At 31.3% G+C, this 26866-nt stretch overlaps 1 protein-coding gene across 38 annotated transcripts in view; it reads left to right on the plus strand.

Moving 5' to 3' along the window:
- RIMS2 (regulating synaptic membrane exocytosis 2) overlaps nt 1–26866 on the plus strand; it is a 596440-nt gene that overhangs the window by 399393 nt on the left and 170181 nt on the right. For 23 of the 38 annotated variants that reach the window (XM_061171493.1, XM_061171504.1, XM_061171491.1 and 20 more), the window contains 2 exons: nt 4963–5142; nt 6044–6153. In XM_061171493.1, the coding sequence (XP_061027476.1) occupies nt 4963–5142; nt 6044–6153 (290 nt within the window). Of the gene's footprint in view, nt 1–4962; nt 5143–6043; nt 6154–6975; nt 7009–26866 lie in introns of all 38 variants that reach the window. The other 15 variants (XM_061171508.1, XM_061171506.1, XM_061171496.1 and 12 more) reach the window with 3 other exon arrangements.

The following is a 26866-nucleotide window of genomic DNA, read 5'->3' on the forward strand; positions in this document are numbered from 1 at the left end:
TAACATATTTTATATTAATTACCCTAAAATATCTCATTTTAAAATTCTGTAATATATTTATTTCTTCAATTGTGCAGCTAATGCTCAGAAAATCTCTAAACATTGAAGGTGTTTTATCAAAAGTATAATGCTGCTGCTGTTAATCAGCTTACTATATTACATAATATAGATATAGGGAAGTCATTTCTTGCCCCAAACATGAGATTATACTTCTTGTCCTTCAGAGATACATCCAAATTTATTTTTAAGATTTCAGCTTTATAAAGAAATAATTTCTTTATAAAAAAGAAAAAATAGTAATTCCTAAGTAGCTTTACTTTTTACAAGTCTATTTTTTAAAAAAACCCTATTACATTTACTTATCTCATCTTTACAGTATAAATGCAAAATAAGTCTGTCTGATTTAACATAAACTCTAAAGTCTGAGTTACATTCTAGGACAATTTTCATTGATATCTGAATAATACTTTGAAGCATTGTGATGTTTGTTTTTCATTTTTTTAGTATTCTTAGTATTCTATCGTATTTAGAGAGATAGTCTACATTGAGCTTATGTTGATCTGGAGTTGTATCATTGCAATGGTTGTATATAAGTGAAAGAAAATGCTCACTGGCCTATTCTTTTCTGTTACACTGCATAACTCCCATGTACTTTGAGACTAGGAGAAGTAAGTAGCAAAGGTGATGAAATAAGTAGGAAGCTGTGCCAGATACCTGGAAATTAAAAAATCTTTCAAAGGCGACTATACGAGAGGAAAAATGATTGAAAATGTACAACTTCGCTTGATGATTATAAAATGATTTTTCCCTTAGAAATCCTCATCAAATCTGCACGTACTATCATATGCTTTTAAAGCTGGGTTGTTACAATACTGGGTCTTGTTTCAATAGTGTCAGTCAATATAATTCAAAAAGAGTCATGTACCACAATGTTTATTGCAGCTCTATTTACAATAGCCAGGACATGGAAGCAACCTAAGTGTCCATCGACAAGTGAATGGATAAAGAAGATGTGGCACATATATACAATGGAATATTACTCAGCCATAAAAAGAAACGAAATTGAGTTATTTGTAGTGAGGTGGATGGACCTAGAGTCTGTCATATAGAGTTAAGTAAGTCAGAAAGACAAAAACAAATACCGTATGCTAACACATATATATGGAATCTAAAAAGAAAAAAAAGATGGTTCTGAAGAACCTAAGGGCAGGGCAGGAATAAAGACGCAGACATAGAGAATGGACTTGAGGACACGGGGAGGGGGAAGGGGAAGCTGGGACAAAGTGAGAGAGTGGCATGGACATACACACACTACCAAATGTAAAATAGATAGCTAGTGGGAAGCAGCCACATAGCACAGGGAGATCAGCTCGGTGCTTTGTGACCACCTAGAGGGGTGGGGTAGGGAGGGTGGGAGGGAGATGCAAGAGGGAGGAGATATGGGGATATATGTATATGTATAGCTGATTCACTTTGTTATAAAGCAGACACTAACACACCTTTGTAAAACAATTATACTCCAGTAAAGATGTTAAAAAAAAAAAAAAAAAGATGTTGTCAAGACACAGGGAAAGACAGCCATGTACAAGCCGAGGAGAGAAGTTTCAGCAGAAACCAACTCTGCCAACTACTTGATCTTGAACTTCCAGGCTCCAGAGCTGTAAGAAAATAAATTCTGTGGTTTAAAAAAATATGAATTAGCTCTATTTGTGGAGTATCCTCTGCAAATGCTTGCAGTTTGGAATAGCAGCCTCTAAATAAGCAGAGCTATAATCTGTATCTCTCCAGGTAAATGGCACCTACAAACTCTGAACTATTTTAAACATATATATCAGAAAATGTAAACTATTTAAGAATAGAATTCTGACAGATATTAAATCACTTTTAAAAGACAACCAAATTATTTACCTAAGAAAGATTTAAATATACAGGTCAGTGTTTCCTAACTTTTATATGGCTTGATTGTGTCAGTCTTGTAAAATATGTTTACCCTTTTTAGAATAATATTTTGAAATACATAAGGTAAAATAAAGTAAATAAGTAGGATCACAAAGGAAACTATTTACATTGAAATACAGACCCCAAGTTCAGGAACCCAGGTAGGCACTTAAATATTTTATGCCTTGCAAATTGTTATCTATTATTTCCCATGCCTCAGTTGCTACTATTCAAAATTAATTATTTATAAGTTCTTACCTTAAAATTAAAACTCACTAAGAATTTAGGTGGAAGTTGACAAGTTTTATATCTCAGTCCCTTAAAGAACCTGCTATGAAGCTGGGTATCATATATGAGACTTAGGCATTGCTGCTTTCAATTTTCTCAGCAATAATCTTAGTTCTCACCTAGTAAGACCTTTTCTTACCCAATTGTGGGAGCAGGAGCCTATCTTGACCTTCTACTGTGTTATCAAAGTTTAAAATATGATAGCTTTCCCCTCCCCTTAACTGTGGTGGAACATTTCAGTAAATTTCTACCTTCTACTGTGGTTCTTGTCATGTTTCACTTATTAAAAAACTTTCATTTCACACTATGGAAATCATATAATTCATATTATTGATGAATATGGAAAGAAAAATATAAGTAAAATTTAAAACATTGATTATAATCTTCAAACAACGTTTTCACTAAAGAAATTTTTTTAAGGGATATTTCCTAAGGAGTGACCTGTTTGCTTTAAAAATAGTAGTATCCTTTCAAGGACATAGAACTTAGCAACACATTTGAAATAATTCTCTGGATTTCACTCACGATTATATATTTCAATTATTAAAATATAGTGTCAAAGAAGTGTAAGTGTATATCCTGATATTTCACGTTCCACTTGGAAAAATTACTCGATGGAATCAGAATAAATCAAATTTTGCATAAATAAGTGAAATATTAACTTAATTTTCTGTTGGGATAGTCATAGATATTCCAGAAAGTTGTGTTACTACATGTTATATAATGAAATAAGTTTATTACTAATTTAAGATAATAGGAAATATGAAAATAATGTAAAGATTGGTACTTTCCAAAAATAGGTTTTAAGGAATCTAACGGTATATACATCCCTTTGATTCTGGTTACCTATTGTGTTGAATATATACAAAGATATGTACACCAACAAAATTTAACAAATATTGACCATATTTCTTTCTTTTTTTTTTTTATAAATTTATTTATTTATTTATTTAGGGCTGCATTGGGTCTTTGTTGCTGTACCTGGGCTTTCTCTAGTTGCAGTGAGCGGGGGCTACTCTTCGTTGTGGTGCGCGGACTCTAGGCACGTGGGCTTCAGTAGTTGTGGCACGCGGGCTCTAGAGCTCAGGCTCAGTAGTTGTGGTGCATGGGCTTATTTGCTCTGCGGCATGTGGGATCTTCCCGGCCCAGGGATCAAACCTGTATCCCCTACATTGGCAGGCAGATTCTTAACCACTGTGCCACGAGGGAAGTCCTGAGCATATTTATTTCTAAAGAGGAGTGTTCTCTCTAAAATAGTTTTTCAGGAACAAAAATAGAATTATGATTTCTTACACTATCAGGTTGCCTTTTCATTTCTCTCTTTGACTAGTAATTGAATATTGTATATGTATTTACATTTAATCTCAGCTTCTTTTGACATATTCTGGATACACTTATAAAACAACTAAATTCTTAAGAAATCAATCATATTATAGTACATGGACTTAAAAATAGTTTAAAAATTATTTGTCTTATATGTTACCCTATGAATTTAAACTGTAAGATAATCACAAGATAACGTTGTAGAGTAAATCCAGTATCCAGTTTCTAAAGTCATCTAATCTAATGCCTACTGGTCCAACATGCCACGTAATTGCTTACATTTGGGAAATTGTGTCATTTCTTTTCTTATTTTTCTTTAATTGCTTGCATTTTTCATTATCAAAAACAAGATTGAGAGAATTTATAGGTAAAGTGGAAGTCCTTAATACATTAGTCTTGAGGGAGACTACTGCTTTCTTTACTGTCTATACTATATAAACATTTCCATTGCTGTGGTTACAACTATGTGCAGGGGTAATAGTTTCATTTGAAGTATACTTTGGAGTATGTGTTACTTTGGAGTTCTAGAGCCAAAGCTATTGTTTTTTGGGTTGTTCCATAGATAGTGGGGCTGGTGTTAGGAGACATTTACTGATTACATGTTAGATGTAAAAGCATTATGCTAGACTCCAGGGATACAAAAATTAGTATTGATAGGTTATCCATTTAAGTCTGCTTCTTTCAAGAAGGATTAGGTTTTGATGTTAGATTTATTTGTGGTCAAATTGTGTGAAATCACATTGTTTCAGAACCATTATTATTTCAATCAATTAATACCCATTCTGAATTGTGTTGGTTGGCATCGCTAAACTGCACTGAGATAAATGGCATAGATTGGTTGATTAACTCCTTTTCTATACAGTGATTTTTCTTGTGGACCATGTTTAAATATGGCTACAGACTGCAAAGTTGCACAGTTTTCTCGTAACATTTTGATTCTGCCGTTTGAATGTTCAGGTGTATCAATACACGATGATTGTGCTGAAAGCCATTTTATATCTTAGTTGGTATACTAATAAATAGCCTTAGGGACTTGAGAATTAGTGCTTTTATGGTTTTCTTTTCTCTTTTGAAAATGTTAGGAAAAGTCAAAGAATTCTTTTCAAATATTAGACTACTTCACATATTTCACATTTAGAGAATTCATTTTGGAAAACAGTTTTGTTTTGATTATAACTGAGCAACTCCTCTTGTCTTCACTGGGAATTGCTATTAAAGGCAGATGTTGGTTCCTTAAAAGTTCTTACGAAGTTTAGTGAGAATTTACTCAGAATATGTTGGGGAAGAGAACATTTTTTTCCATACTCAATAATTTTAAACAATTACCTTTTTCAAAATCAGTTTGATGCATCATAACAAAATAGCAGAAGGGCGCTAAAGATCAACTGAGCTGCTTTTTGACTAACGTTTCAGGGATTGTGAAGCAGCAGATAGACAGCCATATCACAGATCCAGATCAACAGAACAACGGCCTCTCCTAGAGCGGACAACCACCCGCTCCCGATCCACTGAACGTCCTGATACAAACCTCATGAGGTCGATGCCTTCATTAATGACTGGAAGATCTGCCCCTCCTTCACCTGCCTTATCGAGGTGAAAGATAAATCAATCAGACTAACTTCCCCTTTGCCCCACCAGCACACCATTTTATTTTCCCAGCAGCTAAGTGGTCTCTTCTATCATCCTTGGCTGATCACTAATAACAATCGACACTAACCTTTTCAGTGTAAGCACACTATTTATATTCAGCGGATATAATAGTGTGTGACTACCATTGTAATTTGTTTATTAACTGTCCTGACCTCATTTGTTTTGTGATTTCTCATTTATCAGGAGTCCTGGGTAAATCCCCACATAATGCACCTCATGACTATCATGTTCTCCTACAGAATGAGAAATTGTTTGTGTCCATTAGACATCACTTTTGGAATAATCATCATAATGACAATAAATAAAACTAGATTTTTAGTTTCTTTCTATCAATACTAATATCATGTATTAACCAATATCTTCTTTAGCTGAATTTTGAATTGTTCAGGGTTTTATTTGTAGTCTTGTGAGATAATTTCTAATAAAGGGATATCTAATATAAGCCTGAGTAAAAATCTCTTAGGATCAAGGGAGGGAGGTTAGTGTTAAGAGTTTGAAATCTGGTAGAAAGAAATGTAAGCATTATCCTTCATTTTTTTGAGCTGCAGAATTCTCTTCTTGCTTTCATATGGATAGAATACTGATCTACATTAATAATTCCATGGATTTTACTGTAGGGTTTTGTGTGCATGTATCTGTGTATGCATATTACATAAAAGTATAAACATCTTTTGCTATTTAGATAATCATTCAAGTATCCATATTTTGTCCTACTCTCCTAACCTTTTAATCAGCAGCTAAACCTCTTTAAAATTGCACCATACAGCTGTCATATGAACCAAATGTATTAAAAGTGTTTTAACTCATTCTATTGAAAAATGAATATTAATGATGTACCTTGTAGGTCTCACCCTCGTACTGGGTCTGTCCAAACAAGCCCATCAAGTACTCCAGTGGCAGGACGAAGGGGCCGTCAACTCCCACAACTTCCACCAAAGGGAACGTTGGAGAGAAGTAAGTTTTATTTCTAATTGTGTCATATAGGAAATACCCATGGAAGCTAAGGTGAATCAAGATATTTTTTTACTACCTTTGTGTTAGCTTTCTTCTTTTGTTAATGGAATATCTTAGCTGCATTTGCTAGTAGTTATATTTATAAATATATTTATAAATATTATATATTTTGCATTTAAATTTTATAATCTTTGCAGGCAAAAATAAGCTATCATTATTGCTCTTGCACATTTTTCAAACTTTAATAAATGCGTTTTAAGAAGTAAACTTAATGCTCTTAAATAAGCAGTTGGGTGATGTTTCTTTGCTACAACTAAGTTTATGTAATTGTTGATAGTTACATAAAGTTTACTAGTAACTAGCCAAATCAATTTTCACACACTGCAAAGGACTGGTTAGCTGATGCACCACAATGGTGATCCTTCTCAAAACTGGAGTACCAGAAAAAGGTAATCATGAATATACAAGAAAGATGCATGTTGTACTGATATTTTTAATACTTTCAAATTTTTGCATAAGAAGCACTATTTGCTTACACACAGATGAACGTACTCCCCAAACATCTGTAAACTCTTGGATAAAGGACCTCTAAAAGCATGGATGATAAAATAAAATAATTTTTAATGTCATTTTTAAAAATGGTCCCTTTATTTGGTAACTGGATGTGCTTTACCAAAACAAACAAACCAACAAACACATTTAAGTCACCATTTAACTTTTCTTTAATAGATGATACATTCTGTGCCTTTGGAAATTTCTGTTGTTTTTAACCCCTGTGCTTTGGTTCCCTTTTTTGTTTTGTTTTTATTTTGTTTTTCCTAGACAATGGAGTCAAGGAGATAGAACCTTATGAAGGTCTGTACATAAAGGAGGGTTTGTTTTGTGCTGACACGCTTTCTGGGGGTTATGTGAGCAAAAATAAACCCAACTGCAATTGATGTCCCTCCACTGTATAGACCTTTATTACAGTAAAATTACTTTGTTTTATGATTCCGGTAAAGTATTTGACTTCTGTTTTACTTGGAAAATATACAAAGGAGTTAAATTTTTTGATTCAATCAAGTAAGAATGCAAAGAATTTAACTTCTTTTAAATTGCAAGGTAAAATTTTCTTTTTTAAAAAATTTGCTTTTTAAATAGAATTTGATGTTTTGTGTAAGACTTTAACCAAAGATATCAATTGCAGTCTGTGTTTATGTCATTGAGGATGTACACCTAGTCTAGTTATATTTATCATCATATATTTCATTTTGTATTTATGATGATCTTTCAATGATTAAATTTGGCTTTCTAGAAAAGAAAGTTATTGCATTAGATAGTGATTGTGCTTTGTATTTCCTGCATCATTTTTCATGTTGTAGCAAGACTGTTTATAGTGTAACAAAGTTAAATATGTACAGTTAGATTGTCAATGCTACATTATGACTCAAGAGAAAATATTGAGTCATGATATATGGAGTGTCATACGTTTACCAGGACAATAAAAATTCCTCTGCTGATTATAGAATTCTGCAATTGACTTTGTAACTTTGAAGAATTGTTAACTGTTTTATTTACTGATCAATCTCCAGCACATAGAATAATGCCTGGCACATTATAGGCCCTCAATAAATATTTGTTGAATGAATGCATGAAATATTTATTTACAAATTGAAAAGCTACTTCAAATAGTGTAAAAAGTACCATTAAAATAATCTTGTAATTCTATATATGTTTATAGTAAAATTCATATTTGTAACACATTTTTAAGTGCATTGCATTTGAGCAGCAGTACTTTTATTGCCTTACATAACTTAGAACAAGTTGTGATCTTGTTAGTTGTAGTTGAATGATTTATCAACTCCTATTTTGTGGTCCTTTTTATTTACTATGTACTATGAACTATGATTGTAAACAACTCAGTGCTATCGTGACTAATGGTCTGTTATACAGCCTGATAAAAAGATATTAGCATTTCTATAGTTGTCAATTATTTACATAAAAATGGGAGTGTATAATTTTAAAAGTACTTTCCATAAGGAAAGTTTTGTAATACATACAGAATCTTTTGTCTCCTCTCCCCACAATTTTTAAAGATAGAGTTTTGGCATCATTTGTTGGCATATGAAGTCAGAAACATAATTCATGCCATAATTTTTTCTAAATTCAGTTTTAATATCTTTAGCAATAGTCCATTGAGATATGAGTTGTTCCGTTCTTTGTAATAATAAATATACCAAAAAAACTGACATTAAAGCTGATATTGAAGGTCAGGGAAGTTTTTCATGGGCTTGTCAACAAACATTCTATTTTCTATCTGGTTTTGCCCTATAGAATCTATAAAAACCACAGTTTTCCTATAATGTCTCTAATTGTGACTTTTCCATTTTTATAAATAAAAGGGAGGAGAGTCAAAAACCTCTCTTATTCTTTCCAGTATGAAATAAAAGGATTTGGGGAGTTTTGGTTGTTTTGTTTTGCTTAAAAGTGTGAATGATTTTAGCAGTGTTTTCATAAATATTGATATAAAGACTCCAGCAAATACATGATTGTATCTTTTCTTTAGCTTTAAAGGCAATATATAATATCTCTTTTAGAAGTCTTCAACTTCTAACTGAAGTTAAAGGTATAACCCAATATTGACTATGGATTAATGGTCTAAATCGAATTATGTTTGGATTATCTCTTAAAAAGTTGTCAGACGTTATAATTTAGTGACACTGTTTTAGAATTAAAGAAATGACATGTTTATTTTCTGATCCTGTTCAATAGCTGAAAAATGAGCAAGTCCTAATTTAATTCATTTTGACCTGGGATATATTTTAGTCTGTTAATTAATTTAAAACCTTATATTTGTTGGTCTTGACAGTGGTACAGTATTAGTCATCTTCTTTTTGTCTGAGAGTCAGAGAAAATAGAAACAATATAATGAAAGTACAATGTACTAAACAACTGTAAGGCATTATTATTTTTAATTTACCCCTAACTTTGATGTACTGGCATTTTATAAAAATAAAAATGAGTTTATAATATTATTTTTTGTTTCTCTAGAAGAAAAGTTATATAGTATTATTTTTCTAAGAGTATATCAAGTTTATAGATGAAGTATTTTGCCTGTCTTACAGTTATTACATATTACAAATACTTATGGGCCACAATTCCTTTTATAAATCAAAGTTATAAAAGGAGACAGTAAGATAATTTATTAACAGTATACTTATGTGCTTCCATAATATGTCAGAAACTCATTAAAAATAATCTATTTGTCTCCTTATAATCACTCATATCATGAATAATTTGAAATTTGTTGTTTTGTTTTACTTAAGAGTAACAGATGTACATATCTGGTCTTATCCTTTTCCTTACTTTTACTTTTGCATATACAGAAGTTAATGAAGTAACTGGGCATGTGGAAGAGCAGGGGGGAGAAAAGCAGGGTGAAGAGGTCAAGGCAGGTCTGTCTGACTGTGTGTCCAAAATAAATAATCGAATGTTTTAGAAGTATGACTTTTCTATTTCACGTAAGACTTTACGCTCCAAATTTATAAATACAGAATAAAGAACAGATTGTTCAGTACTAATTTTAAAATAATTACTTAAATTTATTAGTGGAAAGATATTACATGAGCTAGCTAGGTAACTTATCAGGGTATTTAATTTACCTGTTTGAACATTCTCCTTATTGTTTAAATCAAACTGAAATTATAGACAATGCCTCTCACCAAGATTTATACTTATCCTTTACCCCAGCCTTACATTCAGTTCATATATTTACTCAAAAATGTTTTTTGGGTACTTACTAAAACACTGTATTTCACTGAGTGCAGGTTCATTGAAGTCCTAGTCTCTTCTCTCAACAATTTTGATTTTTTAGAGGTAAATTACAAGTAAATATAGAGCAGAATATAAATTACAAAATTTTAGTTCTTGAAACTTTTAGAAACTATTATAATTTATCCATAAACTTTTTTCTAAATTAAGAACAATTAACTGTAGCTTCATCTTCATCCCAGCTCAGTATTGCGCTATTTATTGACAATCCTAATTTCTCCCCAAAGAGTCCTCCTTCTAAATGGAATGAAGACACTTCATTTTGGTGTTTTTAAGCCCCTATTATGTTTACATACCATAATTTTTGCCACTTTCTTTGTCAGAATATTTCTGAAAGTATTGTATTCATGAATGGTAGCATGTACTTTATGTGCCTTTTGTTCTCTCCTTTACCATTGTGTGAAAGCAATGTTATTATGTATATTGTGCATAAGATGTATTTTCATGGATGCATTCTTGCAGTAGTGTTTGTGGTTTAAGACAGAAAACCTCTTAAACTGCAATTGCGAATTTTTTAGTAGCTATTTTTAAAGTCATAAAGGTGAGAAAAATCATCAGAGTACATCTGGTAATGAAAACAAAGGCAAGTTTAGACGCATATTTATATCAATAAGAAAGTATAACTATCTCTGTTCTGAACATATCGTGTACTAACTACTAGAATGTCACACATCTTCCATTTTCCTGAAGTGCTATAGGAATAACATTTTTAGGGAATACTGTAAGAAGGAATTTCATTTTAATTTAGCTGTGTAGTTAATGTTTCCCTGCTTGCCCATTCCTACGTATCTGAAACTAGTCCATACGAATACCGAAAGGCTTTCATACTGTTCACGAATTGGCTTTTGCAGTGAAGTCATTGTTTAGTATATCATTAGTTTGGGGACTTCAGCAGTAATTAATATCACTTTTATTTATTTTTAACTTTATTAAGATAAAGAAGCCCATTTATTGAGCCAGTTTGTCGCCTATACTTAATTCTCAAAATGAAATTGGTAAATTACATTAGTTCTTAGAATAAAACCGTAACTACAATCTTCCTAACTTATTATAAAATGACTCGTCATTCCTCATTTTATTTTTGTTTTTATTACTTTTCTTACGGGCTAGGAAGGGCATACTTTACTCTTCTGTTCATTAATGTGAGGTGTCATGTTAGTGCATGGATTTGTTTCTCTGGTGTGTGATGTCATCTTTTGTGGTGTGCTTGGTTTTTATTTGGGTTGTTAATGACCTTAATTATTAATCACTGTTGTCTGTTTTCAATGTTATAAAGACAATGAGGGAGAAACACCAAGCCCACCTAATAATGGGAAAAAAGGCAAGTCTAATATGAAGTTAAGAGTGCCTTTCTATATATTAGACACTCTGTTTTGACATTTGTAATGTGCATGAATATGCTTTCTTAAATATAGTATAGTATATACTATAGTATATAAATATAGTATAGTCCCAATTTAAGTTATCCAATATTTAAAGTGTATGCTCTTTTTTAAATACATTTCTGAATACAAAATATGTTTCTGAAGTACTTACCTTATTATTGGATCCTGTTACAACCCTATTCTATTGAAATGTATGGCATTAAAAAGTTTTGCTTTGTTGGTCATAATAAGGAGTAAGATTCTGAGGAAGATAGTTATGGTCATGATATTATGCATTTAGAAAAACACAACATGCATATTTTTCAACCCAGAAATTATTTTAAAATTGAACCATTTAAAAATATTTTAAAGTAGAAATCAACTTAATTATGAGTTCAACAGTATTAAACAAACATTTGTGATATTTGTAGATTTTTCACAGTACTAAAACTAATATTTGCAGTTTTATACATTATTATATTGCCTAGGCAGGTAAAAAATATGATTGATTTTAATACTTATATTTAGTTTTTCCTATAATTATAAGTGACAATTCTGTCATCCCCCACAACTAAGTCTGTCAAAAACAGTAGGACTGGTTTTAAAGCCAGCTAAAGTTACATTACATAAAATGCCTATTGTATGCATTTTGACCTAACTTTTTTTTTCAAAAAGATTAAAGCTCTTTATAAAACAAGAAAAAAAAACCAAAAAACAGTAGGACTGTATATGTTTTGCAGTAATTGATAATCAAATATAGCTACACATGTTCATTTAGAATGTCAGCATTTTAAAATGGTTACATCAAAAAAAAAATCAGCCTTCTAAAATATCTTTTTATTCTAATAATTTCCCTTGTTATTGAGCCAAATTAAGAAATGCATAGTGTTGTGCTTCAGTAATTTAGTTGAAATGTCCTTTAGTTTTCAATGTACTCTTTCTTCCCAGTCTTCATCTTTTATAAATAATGTCTACAATGTCACATTTAAGATCGATTTAGCACTAAAATAATTTTATAATTCTTCTTACTTTGGAGTGTTAATTATTCATTAATACCTCTCCAAGCATAAAATTCTTAAAATATGCTACGTTATTATGAAAAGGTGAAAATAGTATAGCAAAATAAATAAGATTATATCAAGTATTGTAATTAATGAATATTCTCCATAAAAATACACACAAATTTAACTGAGCTCCCAATGTCTATTTACATATTTGTCATTTTTATCTATTTCTTGACCTCCATGAGTGAAATAGGAAGATTTTGATTAAGGTGACACAATACCATTTCTTTTTAAAAAAGATCAGTTTGATTGTTACATTGAGAATAACCCGAAAGAATTAAGATTAGAAACAAGGAGAACTGTTAGGGAGCATTCCCAATAACCCAGGAAAGAGGTGATGGTGACTTAGACCAGAATGATAGGAGTAGTTGGATTCTGGATAGATATTAAAGATAGAACCAACAGAATTAACTGACAGGGTAGGAGAGATCCCATGATAAAATCCATGTTTTGGGCCTCAGTAAGTGGGAAAATATGGAGTTTCTATTAATAGATTTGGTGGGAATATCAGGTGCTCAGGTTTGGATATAAGTTAGAGATGCTGTTAGACATGTAGGATAGGATGTCAAACAGGCAGTTTGAAATATGTTCTGGATTTCAGGTTAGAGATTTGGACTGTAGTTGTAGGTTTAGGATTCATCCTTACAAAGAGAGACTTAAAACCATGAGCCCCATTGACATCACTGAGAGAACAAGCGTAGGTAGCTAAAAGAAGAGGTCCAAGGACTATGAACTCAACTATTCTAACATTTAGAAGTTGAAGAAATGAAGCAGGAAGAGACTGAGGAGCATCAAGAGTAGGAGGAGAGGTAGTGGGGACACCATGGATTATAGTGTCTCTGAATAGAAATAAGGAAAGTACTTGAAGCAGAAGAGAATTATCAAGACTGAGAAATGATCACTAGATTTAGCAAATAGGAAGTCATTGTGTTAACCTTTATTAAGAGTAGTTTTGGTGGAGTTGTAGCGGGTAAAAGGCCAATTACAGTGGATTTGAAAGAGGAGAGAAATGGAGATGGTATAGGCACCTTTTAAAGAGTTTGGCTGTAAAGGGAAGAAAGGAAATAGAAATCTAGACTAAGAGGAGAGGTCAGGGGAACAAGAATACATGAAAGATATATGGGAAACTTTATGTTCATTCTCTGACTTCTAAATCGAGATCTGCCAATTTGTTCTATAGAGCCATCTGGCCCCAAGCCATCTGCCTATAGTTTGCCAAGACATTTATCAGTGTTCTGTAGCTTTGCTCCTAGATTTAGAATCAAGACTTAGATTTGGAAGGAACCTTATAAATCTTTTAATAAAACAGCTTTTCTTTACTGATAAAGGAGTAGAATTCTAGAGGACAATTAGCTTTCTTCAGTCCACATAGGAGCAGACCTCTAGTCTTGACTCCCAATCTTGTGCATTTATATACCATGCCTTTTCAGATGAATGGCATTCTCCTTGCATGTGTTTCAACCATTTGTTTTATTTTAGATATTAGTTAACAGTTTAGCTCAATTCAACCGATAGCTGCTATTTTTAGTTTGTTGTACTAGATAGTCATTGAGGATGCAGTGATCAATAAGATATATTTCCTGCTTTGGGGAGCTCCCAAGGGAAAAATAAAACAGTAATAATATAATGATAACAAATGAAACATAGTTGGTAAAATTATTTTATAACATGTCACTTACATAGAGTCTCTTAAGATTATGATACATATAGAGCAGGTAAGTTTTGAGGTGTTATGGGCATTTTTTCAGCCCCAAATATTTCTCCCACTACTTGTGATAGTACTTAGTATTCTGATATTCTTTAATGGCTTAATTATTTTAATAATATAAAGCATAGGCTTTCCAGAACACTGAAATGTAAATATTCCTTAGGGACTGACCCAAGTTATTATTACACACACATTTCATAGGAAGCAAGTTAGAGCCTGTGAATGGAGAAAGTCAGGTGTAGGGAGAGAGATGCTGGAAAATGTGGAAGAGCACTGGGTACCTTGGGAGGGTGATAATGATAAAATCTGCCTTGAACTAGCCCCTGTCTACTCTAAATAACATTCCTTGCTATGTAGATATGCTATAAATTAACTTTCTTAAATAATTTGGTATATTTAAATTGCTTATAACAATACTTGTCACATAATAAGTACAATTATTTCTTGCTATAATTTTGTATTTTCAGCACAGAATCTGAAAACTTTGGATTTAAAGTGAAACTAAACCTGATTATGATCATCACTCTGAACCAATTATTCAATACATATTATTTAGTAGTTTTGAGGAAAATAGTAACCTTGATGCTATTCTTGATCACATAGCTTGCATAAGAAACAGTACAAGGAGGAAAGAAATCAACTGGATTGCAGCATGAATTGTTGCATATTGCCCAACATTTGTACGTTTCAATCCACATGTAAAACTCAACATGCAAATATTTAGCATAAGTCAAAATTGTTTAAACCATTTGGACTTTTCATAATGTTTAGAGAACTACACTGGAAGTTAATAAATTGCATCTTAAACTCAGTTCTACTACTGAGCATGTGTTCTCTGGCAAAGCTTTTAATTTCTCTGAACCTCAGTTATCTCTTCTCTATAATAAACTATCCTGTAAGGATTTTTAACAGAAGCTAAGTGTTTTGGAGACATGGCTAATAAATTATAAAGTCTCAAATTGTTTTGTTTTTAATTTATTGCTTATGTCGTTATTGTTGTTTGTTTGGTTTGGTTTTGGAAACTTAACAGATATAACCTACTATTGTCTGTTAGTGAGCCATTTGCTGTGGGATTATAAACTAAACCCTAATATACTGCCTTCACAAGTCAAGTCCCTAAAGATATACAATGAGATGGAAGGAAAAATATTTTGTTCCTTTGAGTCTCAGTGTATAGTTGCCTACATTATTTCATATATAGATAACCTTATAAATAGGAGAGGAAGGAAGGATGGGAAGAAGAGGGGGGAAAATACAGGTTACAAAGGAACCAAAAATAATAAAATAATTTTGACAGTCTTTATAATGGATGCTTGCTTCTGTAAGCATTCAAGGAATTGGATAGCATTTAGGGTAACAGGGTGTGGACAGGTTTTGTTTTGCTGCCTCTCTGTTTTCTCATGAATGCTTCTAGAGTGAGGAGAATACCAATACCATGTCTTAATTTCCAAATTTGACATCCAAATTTGATATCTAGATAGGAGTGGATTTTATAGTGGCATTGGTAGATATTTCCTAAGTACAGCATTCCCTGCCAACTTAGATAAATGACAATTTGACAAAAATTAAAATGAGAGAGATTCAGGGATACTTTAAAATAGCAAGGAATTTATCATATATTTTATTCAATTACATCTGTCTTATGGAATAATAACTTGGTGACAATGAACACGATGGATTTGAAAGAGAAGAGACTGAGGACATATGACTATTTAGGTTATTTCAGTAGTCAATTATATGATGGACTCTATCACTTAACTTGTAAACAAGTATTTTCTAATTTCTTTTCCTAATCTTTCCTTTCCTTCCTGGAGGCCATTCCTCCTTACTTTTCTTTTCTTCCCCTTTCGCTCATTTTATTTCTTCTAGACTTCCAGAGCTTCAATTGACTAATCAGATTTAGGAGAGAACCCCTTCCACCTCATACATTTCTGCAAACTTCGGCCATTTTTCAAAACAAGTCATTGTGGCTTCCTAAATATAAACCTAAGGCCATCTTCTGTTTGTTGTTGAAAATATCATAATCTTAGGAAGGTGATATGGTACTACAGAAAGAGCACAGGTTTTGGAACGTTGGCTCAGGGCCTGCCTTTTCTAGGGAACAACTTTGTGACTCTAGGCCCTTAACCCAAGTTAGTTCATCTGAGAAATGGAAATCTTAGCATATCTCTTTTATTCCCAATATGCTATTTTGAGAATCAAATGAGATAACGCATGTGAAATTGTTTGTGAACCAAGATACCTATTTAGTTCTTATCCTTATTAATCAGCTCTTTGTTTTCTTACCTGTAGAAACCACCTGATAGAAGGTCCTTTCTGTGTTTTATAGGATCAAGTATGATGCTGTATGTGAAAGCACATTGAAACACATAGTATTATACAAGCATAATCTTTTAATATAGGAATTTGTGCTCTTTAAATTGTTGTCTTGATATAGGATTGGCTACATGGTGTGATGAAAACTAGCTGGAATATAGTTAGTTTGTAGAAATGTGGGTTTTTAAAATATCACTTAACCTCATAGTTAAGTCTTCATGAGTAAATTGTTTCTTCAAATTATCTAATAGTTATTAAATCAATTGTTAAGCTTCCCTATCTACAAATTAAATTCACAACTATTTACTTGATGCAATTATCCCCCTAGAACAAAATGTTTTCTGTACTTGAATGGATTTCTAGTTTGCATCTGAGCAATGTGACATATTCTTTCAAAGTCATACTTACAATTAAATTACATTATGCATTTTTCACTTTTACTCTTTGGTAGTAGATGTACAATATCATGGGCTACCACTTTGTACTTAAATTTTAATTTTAAGATCTTTATTATTTAACATTAAGAAGACTATTTTATTTTTTAAATTACCGTAAGAGTCCTTTAATAGAAAAGACTATCTTTAAGGTGCTGCATACTTAGAGCTTTTTTGCTATTTTTTCTTTAATGTAACTAAAACACTTTTCAAACAATTTGAGCATTTTCCTGACATAAAACTAGTTTGCTTTTTTTTTTTTAATATTGCCAGCTTTTCCTCATTTGCTATTTCTTTTTTTTTTTTTTTAAAGGGAGATGTGATCAAAGACTTTATTTATTTATTTATTTATTTTTGGCTGTGTTGTGTCTTCGTTTCTGTGCGAGGACTTTCTCTAGTTGCGGCAAGCGGGGGCCACTCTTCATCGCGGTGCGCGGGCCTCTCACTATCGCGGCCTCTCTTCTTGCGAGCACAGGCTCCAGACGCGCAGGCTCAGTAATTGTGGCTCACGGGCCCAGTTGCTCCGCGGCATGTGGGATCTTCCCAGACCAGGGCTCGAACCCGTGTTCCCTGCATTGGCAGGCAGATTCTTAACCACTGCGCCACCAGGGAAGCCCACTAGTTTGCTTTTAATTACATTAAATATTTCATTTTAATTATATGACCTATAAATTCCAATAGGGCTAGGTATGAGCTGTCCTTAGCATTGTGTTTTGGGTGAGGAATTAATGAGGTGGTAGTCAGTTCTGTTCTTTTTATGACTTTAATTCTGTTTTAAAATAGACACTTGGGTTTCAACATAGGATTTGATAATAGACACATTTAGAACTTCTGGAAAATCTTCTAGACTCAGTGTCTTAATTTTACCATCTCTGGTATAGGTTCTCTCCCACAAAACCTGACTAATCAGTGATAAGAAGCCAGAGGAACTCTAATTTTAGAGCTGGAAATAACCTTAGAAATTTCAAGACCAGCTTTCTTACCTCAAATGTAACAGATGAGAGGCAGAGGGGCTATGACATTTGTCTAAGGTTATACAGCTAGTTAATGGCAGAAATGTTCCTAAAAGCCACCTCAGCCCAGTAATATATCTGTTACCTCCTTTATGTCACTGATAGCCTTGATCTAGGTCTTCTTTCATTGTTATATTGTCTGGTATCCATAAATGGATGGTTATGAGTTTTGTGTTGTTGTTGTTACTGCCATGTAATAGATTTTCTTAACTAAAATGTTTGTCATTTCAGAGAAAGTGTTTAAAAATTAACCCTATTATATGTTAAGGTATTTTCCTCCACACTTCAGAAAATGCTTTCTACTGGTATATAGAAAGGCTGAACCATTTTCAAAACAAGCCATTTCTACCTCTATACACTCAATTTTACTTCAGAAGGTAGCGTGTCCTTCTTTTTTGGAACATCACAAACTTTATCAAATGGTGATAGATGAAACAACTTTTTAAATGACAAATGTATAGGATTTTAGAAAATTTTATTTTAGGAACAACCCTTTATTGCTTGTGAAATCTTAAATATTATACATTGATAGATAACCAAAAGTGCAGGTTATTCAAAACCAAGAAATACTGTATTATAAATGAGTTTATTATTTTCCTCAACATGGGGAAATTAGTCTGTTGTTTTTGTGTTACTACAGGTTAACTTTGATTAAGGAGCAGATGATTCCTTTGTTCTTTTAGCTAAAGAGGGCTAAACTAGTCTTGGAATTTGCCGGAAGATTTGTATATTCTTTAAAGGTTTTAAGATTTCTCTTTCCACTAGCAGTTGATTCAAATATAGCATCTTTATCCAGATTGTTTACCACTTGGGAAAACTATATTGCATCTTTATCAGATTATTTACCAATTAGGAAATCAGGGGGTCAACTACACACCAAAGTGTAAATTTAACTCTCAAAGCAAGAAGTTTGTTTCCTTGCAGTAACTGATTTATGTTGGACCAGAACAAATGTCCGTTATTAATAACATTTATTTCAGGTCTAGGAACTGGAAAACCCTTACACTTAATGCCGTCATTTCTAGCAGTATAAGTAATCAAAGTGGTGTATCCAAAATCATCCATATTTGATGTTGCAGTATAGCATATTTTTTCATTTTTGATAGTGATTTTTATCTTCCTATTTATGTTTTGCTTAGCTTAATATTATTAAATATTAAAATATTAAAATAGGTTAGTATTTCACTATTTATGGCCAGAGGTGAATAAGTACCAGAGAATTGTTTATGGCATGGTGAAACTTCCTGGGGATTAAAATGTACATAGATAGTAACTGTCTACTTGACTTACTGCTTTAGAAGCATGTGATTAAAAAGAAAAGCAAGTGTATACTTAAGTGTTTATGAATGCTACTATGAGATTAAGATCAAATGGTGACCAGTGAATCTTTTGATACATGACCTACAAGAACCTACATGATCTGTACTCCCTCCACTTTCCATTCCATTCCCTCTTTAACCTCGTCTTCTATGACTTTCCCTTTTGTTTACTCTGCTCCAGCCACAGAGACCTTCGTGCTTTCCTAGAAAATGTCAGACATGCTCCCACCTCAGGACATTTGCATGTGCTGTTCTTCTACCTGTAATGCCCTCCCTAAATAACCATAGGGTAACTCCCTTACTTCCTTAAGTTCTTCACTCAAAACCTTCCTTCTTAATGAGGATTTCCATGACTAGTCTATTAAAATTTTCATCACACCCTGCACATTTTATTTACTTCTTACCTACTTCATGTTTGTCTTCTTAGTACTTATCAATATCTGTCACAAAATATTTTACTCATTTATCTTGTTTATAATTTATTTCTCCCACTGGAATATAAACTTTATGAGAGCATAGGTTTTTGTCTATTTTTTTTTTTTTTTTTTTTTTTGCTGTTGTATCCCCAGTGCCTAGACATGCCTGGGTTATAGTAGGTGCTGAATATATATTTGTTGAATGAATAGTAGGTGCTGAATATATATTTGTTGAATGAATGAATATTATATTATGCTACAGATAACTCCAAATGATTTTAGATAAGCCAGGTAACTCATATTCAGTGATACCAAACAGTTACTAATTTTTATTGAAATAATATCCCATAGCACATACATTTTTCTGTTGTTTAATGAAAGTACTAAATATGGTAGTAAAATAAATAGCCATCTTATCTTATTATATATTAAAATGTTACGGATTTTCTCTTGATATATATGAAAATCTCTGCATTTTAGTTCCATATAAACATTTCATTTCACCACATTAAAATAATGTTTAGCAAAATGTTTATTTCTAAAATAAAATTATTTAATATCAACTTAGAAGAAAACTTTATTTGACAAATCATTTAAATCATCATTTTCTTCATACCTTCAAAAATTCTTTTATTGAAAATAGATTTTAGAATTTCCTGGAAGTAAACTTAAATGCTTTGGATTTTGAAATCTATAAAACAATTTTAAGTGTCACATTTCTATATTTAAAACATTAACTACGTACTACTGAAAGTTTATGGGAGAATTTAGGGGACAAAAATTAAAAAATAATTAGATCCCTGAAGTAATTTTAGGTTCTTATTACACAAATTATCTAATGTTTCTGACAAACTCTGATTATTTTTTTGATTTATACTAGAAGTTACATGGGAAGACCAGCAGAAAAAGGTGAATGGTACATTAAGTGATGACAAACCATTGCCGAAAAAGAAACACCAATCTGAGCCAGGTTTGTCAGGATTTGGAAAGCCCCTGAAAGCATGAGGCGATAAGCATTGCATTTCATGCTTTTTAAATATGTGTGTGCTTGTTGTACCTCATTTTTCTCACTTTGGTGTGAACTTTAGACTGTGTAGAGTCTGTTTAGATTAGAGTGGTGAAAACTTTATTTCAAGATTTGTTTAGAAAACTAATTACACATATTTTTGGGAAAATAATTATTTTATTATTAAGATTATTTCTTTAGGAGAAAAATGACTCACTTAAGCACAAATGATAACTTAACTTATATATTTGGTTATTTTGATCCAAATTAAACTACCCTCATGAGAGGTGCTTACATCCCTAAAAAAGTACTATAGAAAGCTCAATATATATATTTTTTAAAGTTTGTCTTCATAGGCTATTCCTTATTTTTAATTGCAAATGCTATCGAGATATTTTACCAATTGGTAATGATTTATTTACAAATTCTGGAGCTAAAAATATTACAACAAAACCAAGATGGAATGATAGCATAGTATTCTAATTCAATAAAGAGCCTCTTCAAACCATTAATTCTACCAATAAATTGAAATGAAGTGATTTTATTTTCTCTCTCTTTCTTCTCATTTTTGGGGAGATAAGATTAATTAAGCAGAGGACAAAAACTTGAACCAGGAGTAAAAGGAAGAGAAGCAAAATGCAGAGATAACCAATCAACTGAATAATCAGTACTACTTTTAATCAGTAATTGGATAAGAGTACAATGAAAATTTCATTCAAAATTTTAGAATACAGATGGATTTTTTTTATAACACTATCATCATTAAATGGCTGAGTCTATAGTAACAGGGTTAATGTATTTTTATGTGGTAACTTGGTTCATGTTAAATCTCTGAAACATATAGTTTAAAATATGTCAATATATAAATTAAACTGATTTATTAACAAGTATTCATTGCTATCCTGTCGTATGCCAGGCATTATGGTAGGCACTGAGTTACTGCGGTAGACAAGAACGATGCCGCAATTGCCCTCATAGAGCTTACATTCTGGCAAAAATATGTAAGTTAAAAATAATTATAACTAAAGATTTAGTTATTATAATTGTGATAGTGCTATTAAGGAGAATAGGATGTTTTGAGCAAAAGTATTATGTTACATAAGTCTGGAGAGCAAGGAAAAATGCCATAGTGCAAATGGCTTAATCTGTGAATTCTCTTTTAGTGAAACAGTTACATACTGAAAAAAAAAAAAAAAAAAAAATAGACTGGAATTCACATTGCAAATTTAAATATATTCATGCAGTTGTAAGAAAAATATCTTACATGTTTTTTCAAATCTTCCATTAAGAATCACTTAGCTTATTTGGAAAATAATAATTAGCTTAATATATTTCAGAGGATTTTAAAAAGTAAACAAAGTATAAAATGGGTTTTATGTTATGATTTATACAACGAAAACTATTACTCTCAAAGTGTCTCCTTGCTGTGTTGTGTGATGTAGGTTATCCTCGGTCATAAATTATTATTTATTTGTCTTGTTTGCCATCATTTCTGATTACATGAATATGTTTGTGGCCATATATATCTATGGTAAATAAATTACATTGACTATTAAAATCATGAAAAAATGCAATATTTGGCTAAACATATTTTTACATCTCACAAACAAAATTTTTTACAATTTCCTTTAGATATTATTAATTTGTGTATTCTCATATATTGCATGTATTTTTTATCACTTAAGCCTTCTAACTGAGTATAAACTATGTGTGCAGTAGAGGAAAATTAATGTAATTAGAGTGCCTTAATGTCATGGTTTAAATTGCTTATAGATTTTCAGTCTTGGCAGTTGTGCATTTTCCTATATACTGAGAAATTCCTGGAAATTCAAATCCTAAATGTTGTGAGTAAGTATGCAATATGCTAAGGCCGTATGCTGTGTTAAATTTTAGTGTTCATAAATATTTTTATTTGTTTCTAAAAGCGAGGTAGGATATGTTGAGAATATTTTTAATTATTGAAACTTTGGAGTGATAGAATGGGAGGAAAATAGTGGGATATCAGGTGGGGCTAATTGCATTTCAATAACATGTTTATGAGCCTGGGTTTTACAGAAGACATGTTTGGATTCATTCTTTGTTTTATATTTAGATACATCTACCATATTAATAATTTAGTAATTGTAATCAGGGTTTAATACATAATTTTTATTCACTAAAATCTAAGGGATCATCTTCCATTAATAGTCAAAGATTCTTCATCAGATGATTATTGTAGTAAACTTGTGGCATTAGAAAAAGTTTGTAAGGACTCGAACCCAAACCCAAGATGCAAAGTTAGCTATGTATCAATAGCATATATCGTTATCTTTTTCTTTTGCTGTTTTATGAAAATCTATGCAAGAACAATACCTGGGAATTTTGCCATTTTAAGGATGTATACTAACAATTAAAACATCCCTTGAAATTTTTATTTTAAATATAAGACTATGGAACTGGAGGACTAAATGGCATTATATAGACTAGAAAATGGGTTAACAAATACTTAGATGAACTTTAAGTAATATACATTAGTATCTGCTTCTTTTAAGAAAAATACATCTCTGAACTAGGCTGTCCTGAGAGTATTATGAGCAAAATGGGTGATTTTTTTTTTCAGTATTTCTAACTTAACTGACAGCAATGTAGATGAAAATCCCTGGGAAAAATAATGATGTTTATCATATTAGTATTTTTGATGTGATCATAAAATATAAGAATTCTACAAATGATTTTAAAACCCAGATTTTATGGCTGATGTTCAGAGTAAATCACTAAATGTCTTCCTCATTTAGAATATGGATTAGATTTTGTTTAGGCCGTAAAGTTAACAAAACATTCTTAATGCAAATCAAGGACATATGAGCATGGAAAATCTGTTGTTTATTTTCTCAATGAGCAATCTGATTCTAGATGAGAATACTATGGCCTACAGTAATGCAGTGTTATTAAACATTGAAAACAAAGTTTAATCTGTTGAAATTTATTATTTTTGCTTTGTGAGTTTATCTGTTCTTCTAGTAATTAGGACAGTATCTGGGAAAAGAGCATATTTTTACATAAAATATTTTATCTCATATTTTACTTAAACTCAAAAGTAGTATGGTGAGAAAGCTAACTTCAGTTAGACTAAATGAATGTTTTAGAACTGATATAGATTCTCAGTTTCTCCAAAATAAGAAAGTCTTGGACTTAAATAGTTCAGAATCTACTTTGAGATGTAATTATAAATGATTTCTGATATGTTTGATGATTACTTGATACTATTCATAAAAAGATTGCCCATCTTGATTTGTCATTTTATAAGTAGAAGGTATGCTATATCTAGGAAAATCTAGAATTGACTTAGCTACTTTTTCTCTAATTATCCTGAATCATGACAATGCTACTTACCTTGCTGTATCTTATCTGGAAAATAAATCCTTGTGTTTTTCTGGAAAAGTGAGGGCAATGAAACACTTTGCTGGGTTACTGTATGATTATACAGTATTTTGGAAATTGAAAATATTCAAAGTAACAAGTTGTGTTTTACTACTTGCTTTTGTGTGCATAAGCCCCTAGTTTTAGCATTGTTATGTTTTAATGTATTAACCTTTAATTTTTTCCAACATGGACATTTCCATATTGTATTCTTTATGGATTTGTAACTATGGTGAAGGTAGGGATTTTCTTTTACTTAGCTCAACCTTTGGAATTATGCTTTATAAAATTTATCATCAGGAAAATTAAATATTCAAAGGTGTATTTTGTGGGTGAATTTTATATTTCAATTTTTTCTTGACTATTTTGGTGTTATGAACTTTTGCTTCCTTTCATTATTGAATAATTTGACATGTTTTTAAAGTAGAAGCAATTTATTTCAGTCTGAATCAATATTCTAATTTAGTCTTCTAATTAGATGCTAGTCTAATTCATCTAATCTGGTAAAAATAATCGAGGTTGTGTTCTTGGTCAATATTAGCAGGTTGGTAATTTCTGATTATTTCTGGATTGTTGTAGAATGAATGTACTTTATTTTTGGCAGAAGAAAGTGACGTAAAACAAGCTAAGTAAATATCTTATAGAACACAAATCAGCTGACGGAATTTTGGAATTAAGTACTACTAACACCCTCAGATGTAAATACAGCATTGTTTGTTAACAAGGATGTTCTCCTGGAATAAAGTGAGATTTCATGATTTATGAATTTAGTTGCTCATTTAAAGTTAGTTCAGTTTCCTCTAAACATACAGATAAGTTTATAAGGCCAAGCCTGTACTAAAATGACTTTCTTTTTTATGATATAGCATCCTATAGTTTGAAAATCAATTATTTTAAACACCCTCAATAAATACTCTAAGTATGTTTTTCTTCTGCATTTAAAATTGCATTACATGTCAGTCTCTAAGGATAGAATCAGAAAAAAAAAAACTGGCACAGCTTGAACTAGGAGACAAAACATTTAAAAAAGAAACATTTTTGTTAGTTTTAAAAATAGCTTAATATTTTAAAAGATTGTACTTTGCTCATTTCAATAGGTAGGTAGATGCTTTTGTAAATATTCAATAATTTTATGGTTGTTGACAAAATTATGGAAAGTAATAATTAGTTTAGAAAATAAATTCAAATAACTTTGAGGAATTTTTCAACAAGATTTTTGTCACAGTGGAGAAGTTTTAGTTTGAAATCTGTAAACTTTGGTAAATATTTTGTTTTTATATTCTAGGTCTGTCCTGATCTTTGTATCATTGAGACGCCTACTAAGTAGATGCTCTTTTAGGCTTTATTTTGAAAGGTATCTTGCCTTCCCTCAAAGGAAACATTCTAAGGCTCCTATGACCTTTAAAAAGCCCTCATAATTATGATTAACTTTTAATTACGTGCAAGTTCTAATATACACTTAAAGTCTTGAGGCTTCTGTTTCATTGTCTGGAATCTTTCTAAGAGAATACTTCCTTCTATACAATATATATTGATATTTACTCAAGTACAATTAAATCTGATAATAGAACCAATATTATGTCTGTTGTTAGTCAACAGATTTTCAAATAGATATCATATACCCTTGTTAAAAAGTGCATTTATGCATAAACAGGCCTCATGTCTATGCCTTTTTAAATTAAGTTGATTACAGATTATCATTTCTGTTTGAACTTGAGATGTGTTCATTTGAAATATAATGGTAGTTAATACACTATATTAGCAAGGAAAATTTTGGTTTGCACAAAATTTTACATAAAAGCTGATATTATATTCATCCTCATAAACTTACTTTTACACCATATAACTTAATGAAAATGAGTATTTTATTATATATCTGTTTATCTTCAGTAGCTTTTTATAACTTTAAGGACCAATACAGACAGGTTTATTGTGTGTGTGTGTATATATATATATATATATATAATTACTACTTTGCTTGATTAAGGACCATTCTTTTTACAGTTTGCACATTGATGGTACTTTAAATTTAAAAATATTTTGCCAAAATAATTACCATAAATGATATTTATGAGTTATTCATTATATTTTATTAATGTCTTTCAGTGTAATATATGAAAATATTTTATTTCTCTTTTGTTAGCTCACGTGATGTAATGAACCTCCCCCAAATACTGTACACTCTTATTACAAAGTTTTTATATTTTTTAAATCTGAAACTAAGATCCAGCCATAGTTGTGACAGTAATAGGCACCTAAGAGAGGGTATACTTTTACTATCTTTTAATCACTCTAACTGGTTATTGGTTAAATGAAGTGTTGGAAAGATTTCTCATTAGAACTGCCATTAACAGCACTGAAAGTAGAATGTTTGACTGTGGCAAAGTAACGATTAAAGGAAAATTAGGGAGATAGGAAGAGTGAAGGGGGTACTCTTACCTCCTTCAAGGTTCACTGAAGTCTGCAATTCATTACAATAATATATATGAAATAAGTTTTTATAGTTTATTGTCATTTAAATAAGACCTAGCTATTTAAAGGATATAGTTTCTCTTTTTAAATGTGTCTGGTTTAATACAAATAGTATATATTAAAAACTGTAACCATGAAGAAGAAAAGAAAGTCAAAAATTTTTTAAATATATTTGGTATAATTGAAAGTTATACATTGAAATTTTATGATTTAAATTAGTGTTCTATCTGCTAATTAAAGTTAAGTGATTTTTTATGTAAGATTAATTATGATCTATTTTATTAATGGATCATATTCACATAAGTGATGGAAAAATGATTTAATGGGCACTTTCAGTTAACAGTGAGGTCCTGGTCAAAATCTTTCATTTTCATCCTTTTCTAAAATATAAA

The sequence above is a fragment of the Eubalaena glacialis genome, chromosome 17 (assembly GCF_028564815.1).
Source record: "Eubalaena glacialis isolate mEubGla1 chromosome 17, mEubGla1.1.hap2.+ XY, whole genome shotgun sequence".
Taxonomy (NCBI): Eukaryota; Metazoa; Chordata; class Mammalia; order Artiodactyla; family Balaenidae; genus Eubalaena; species Eubalaena glacialis.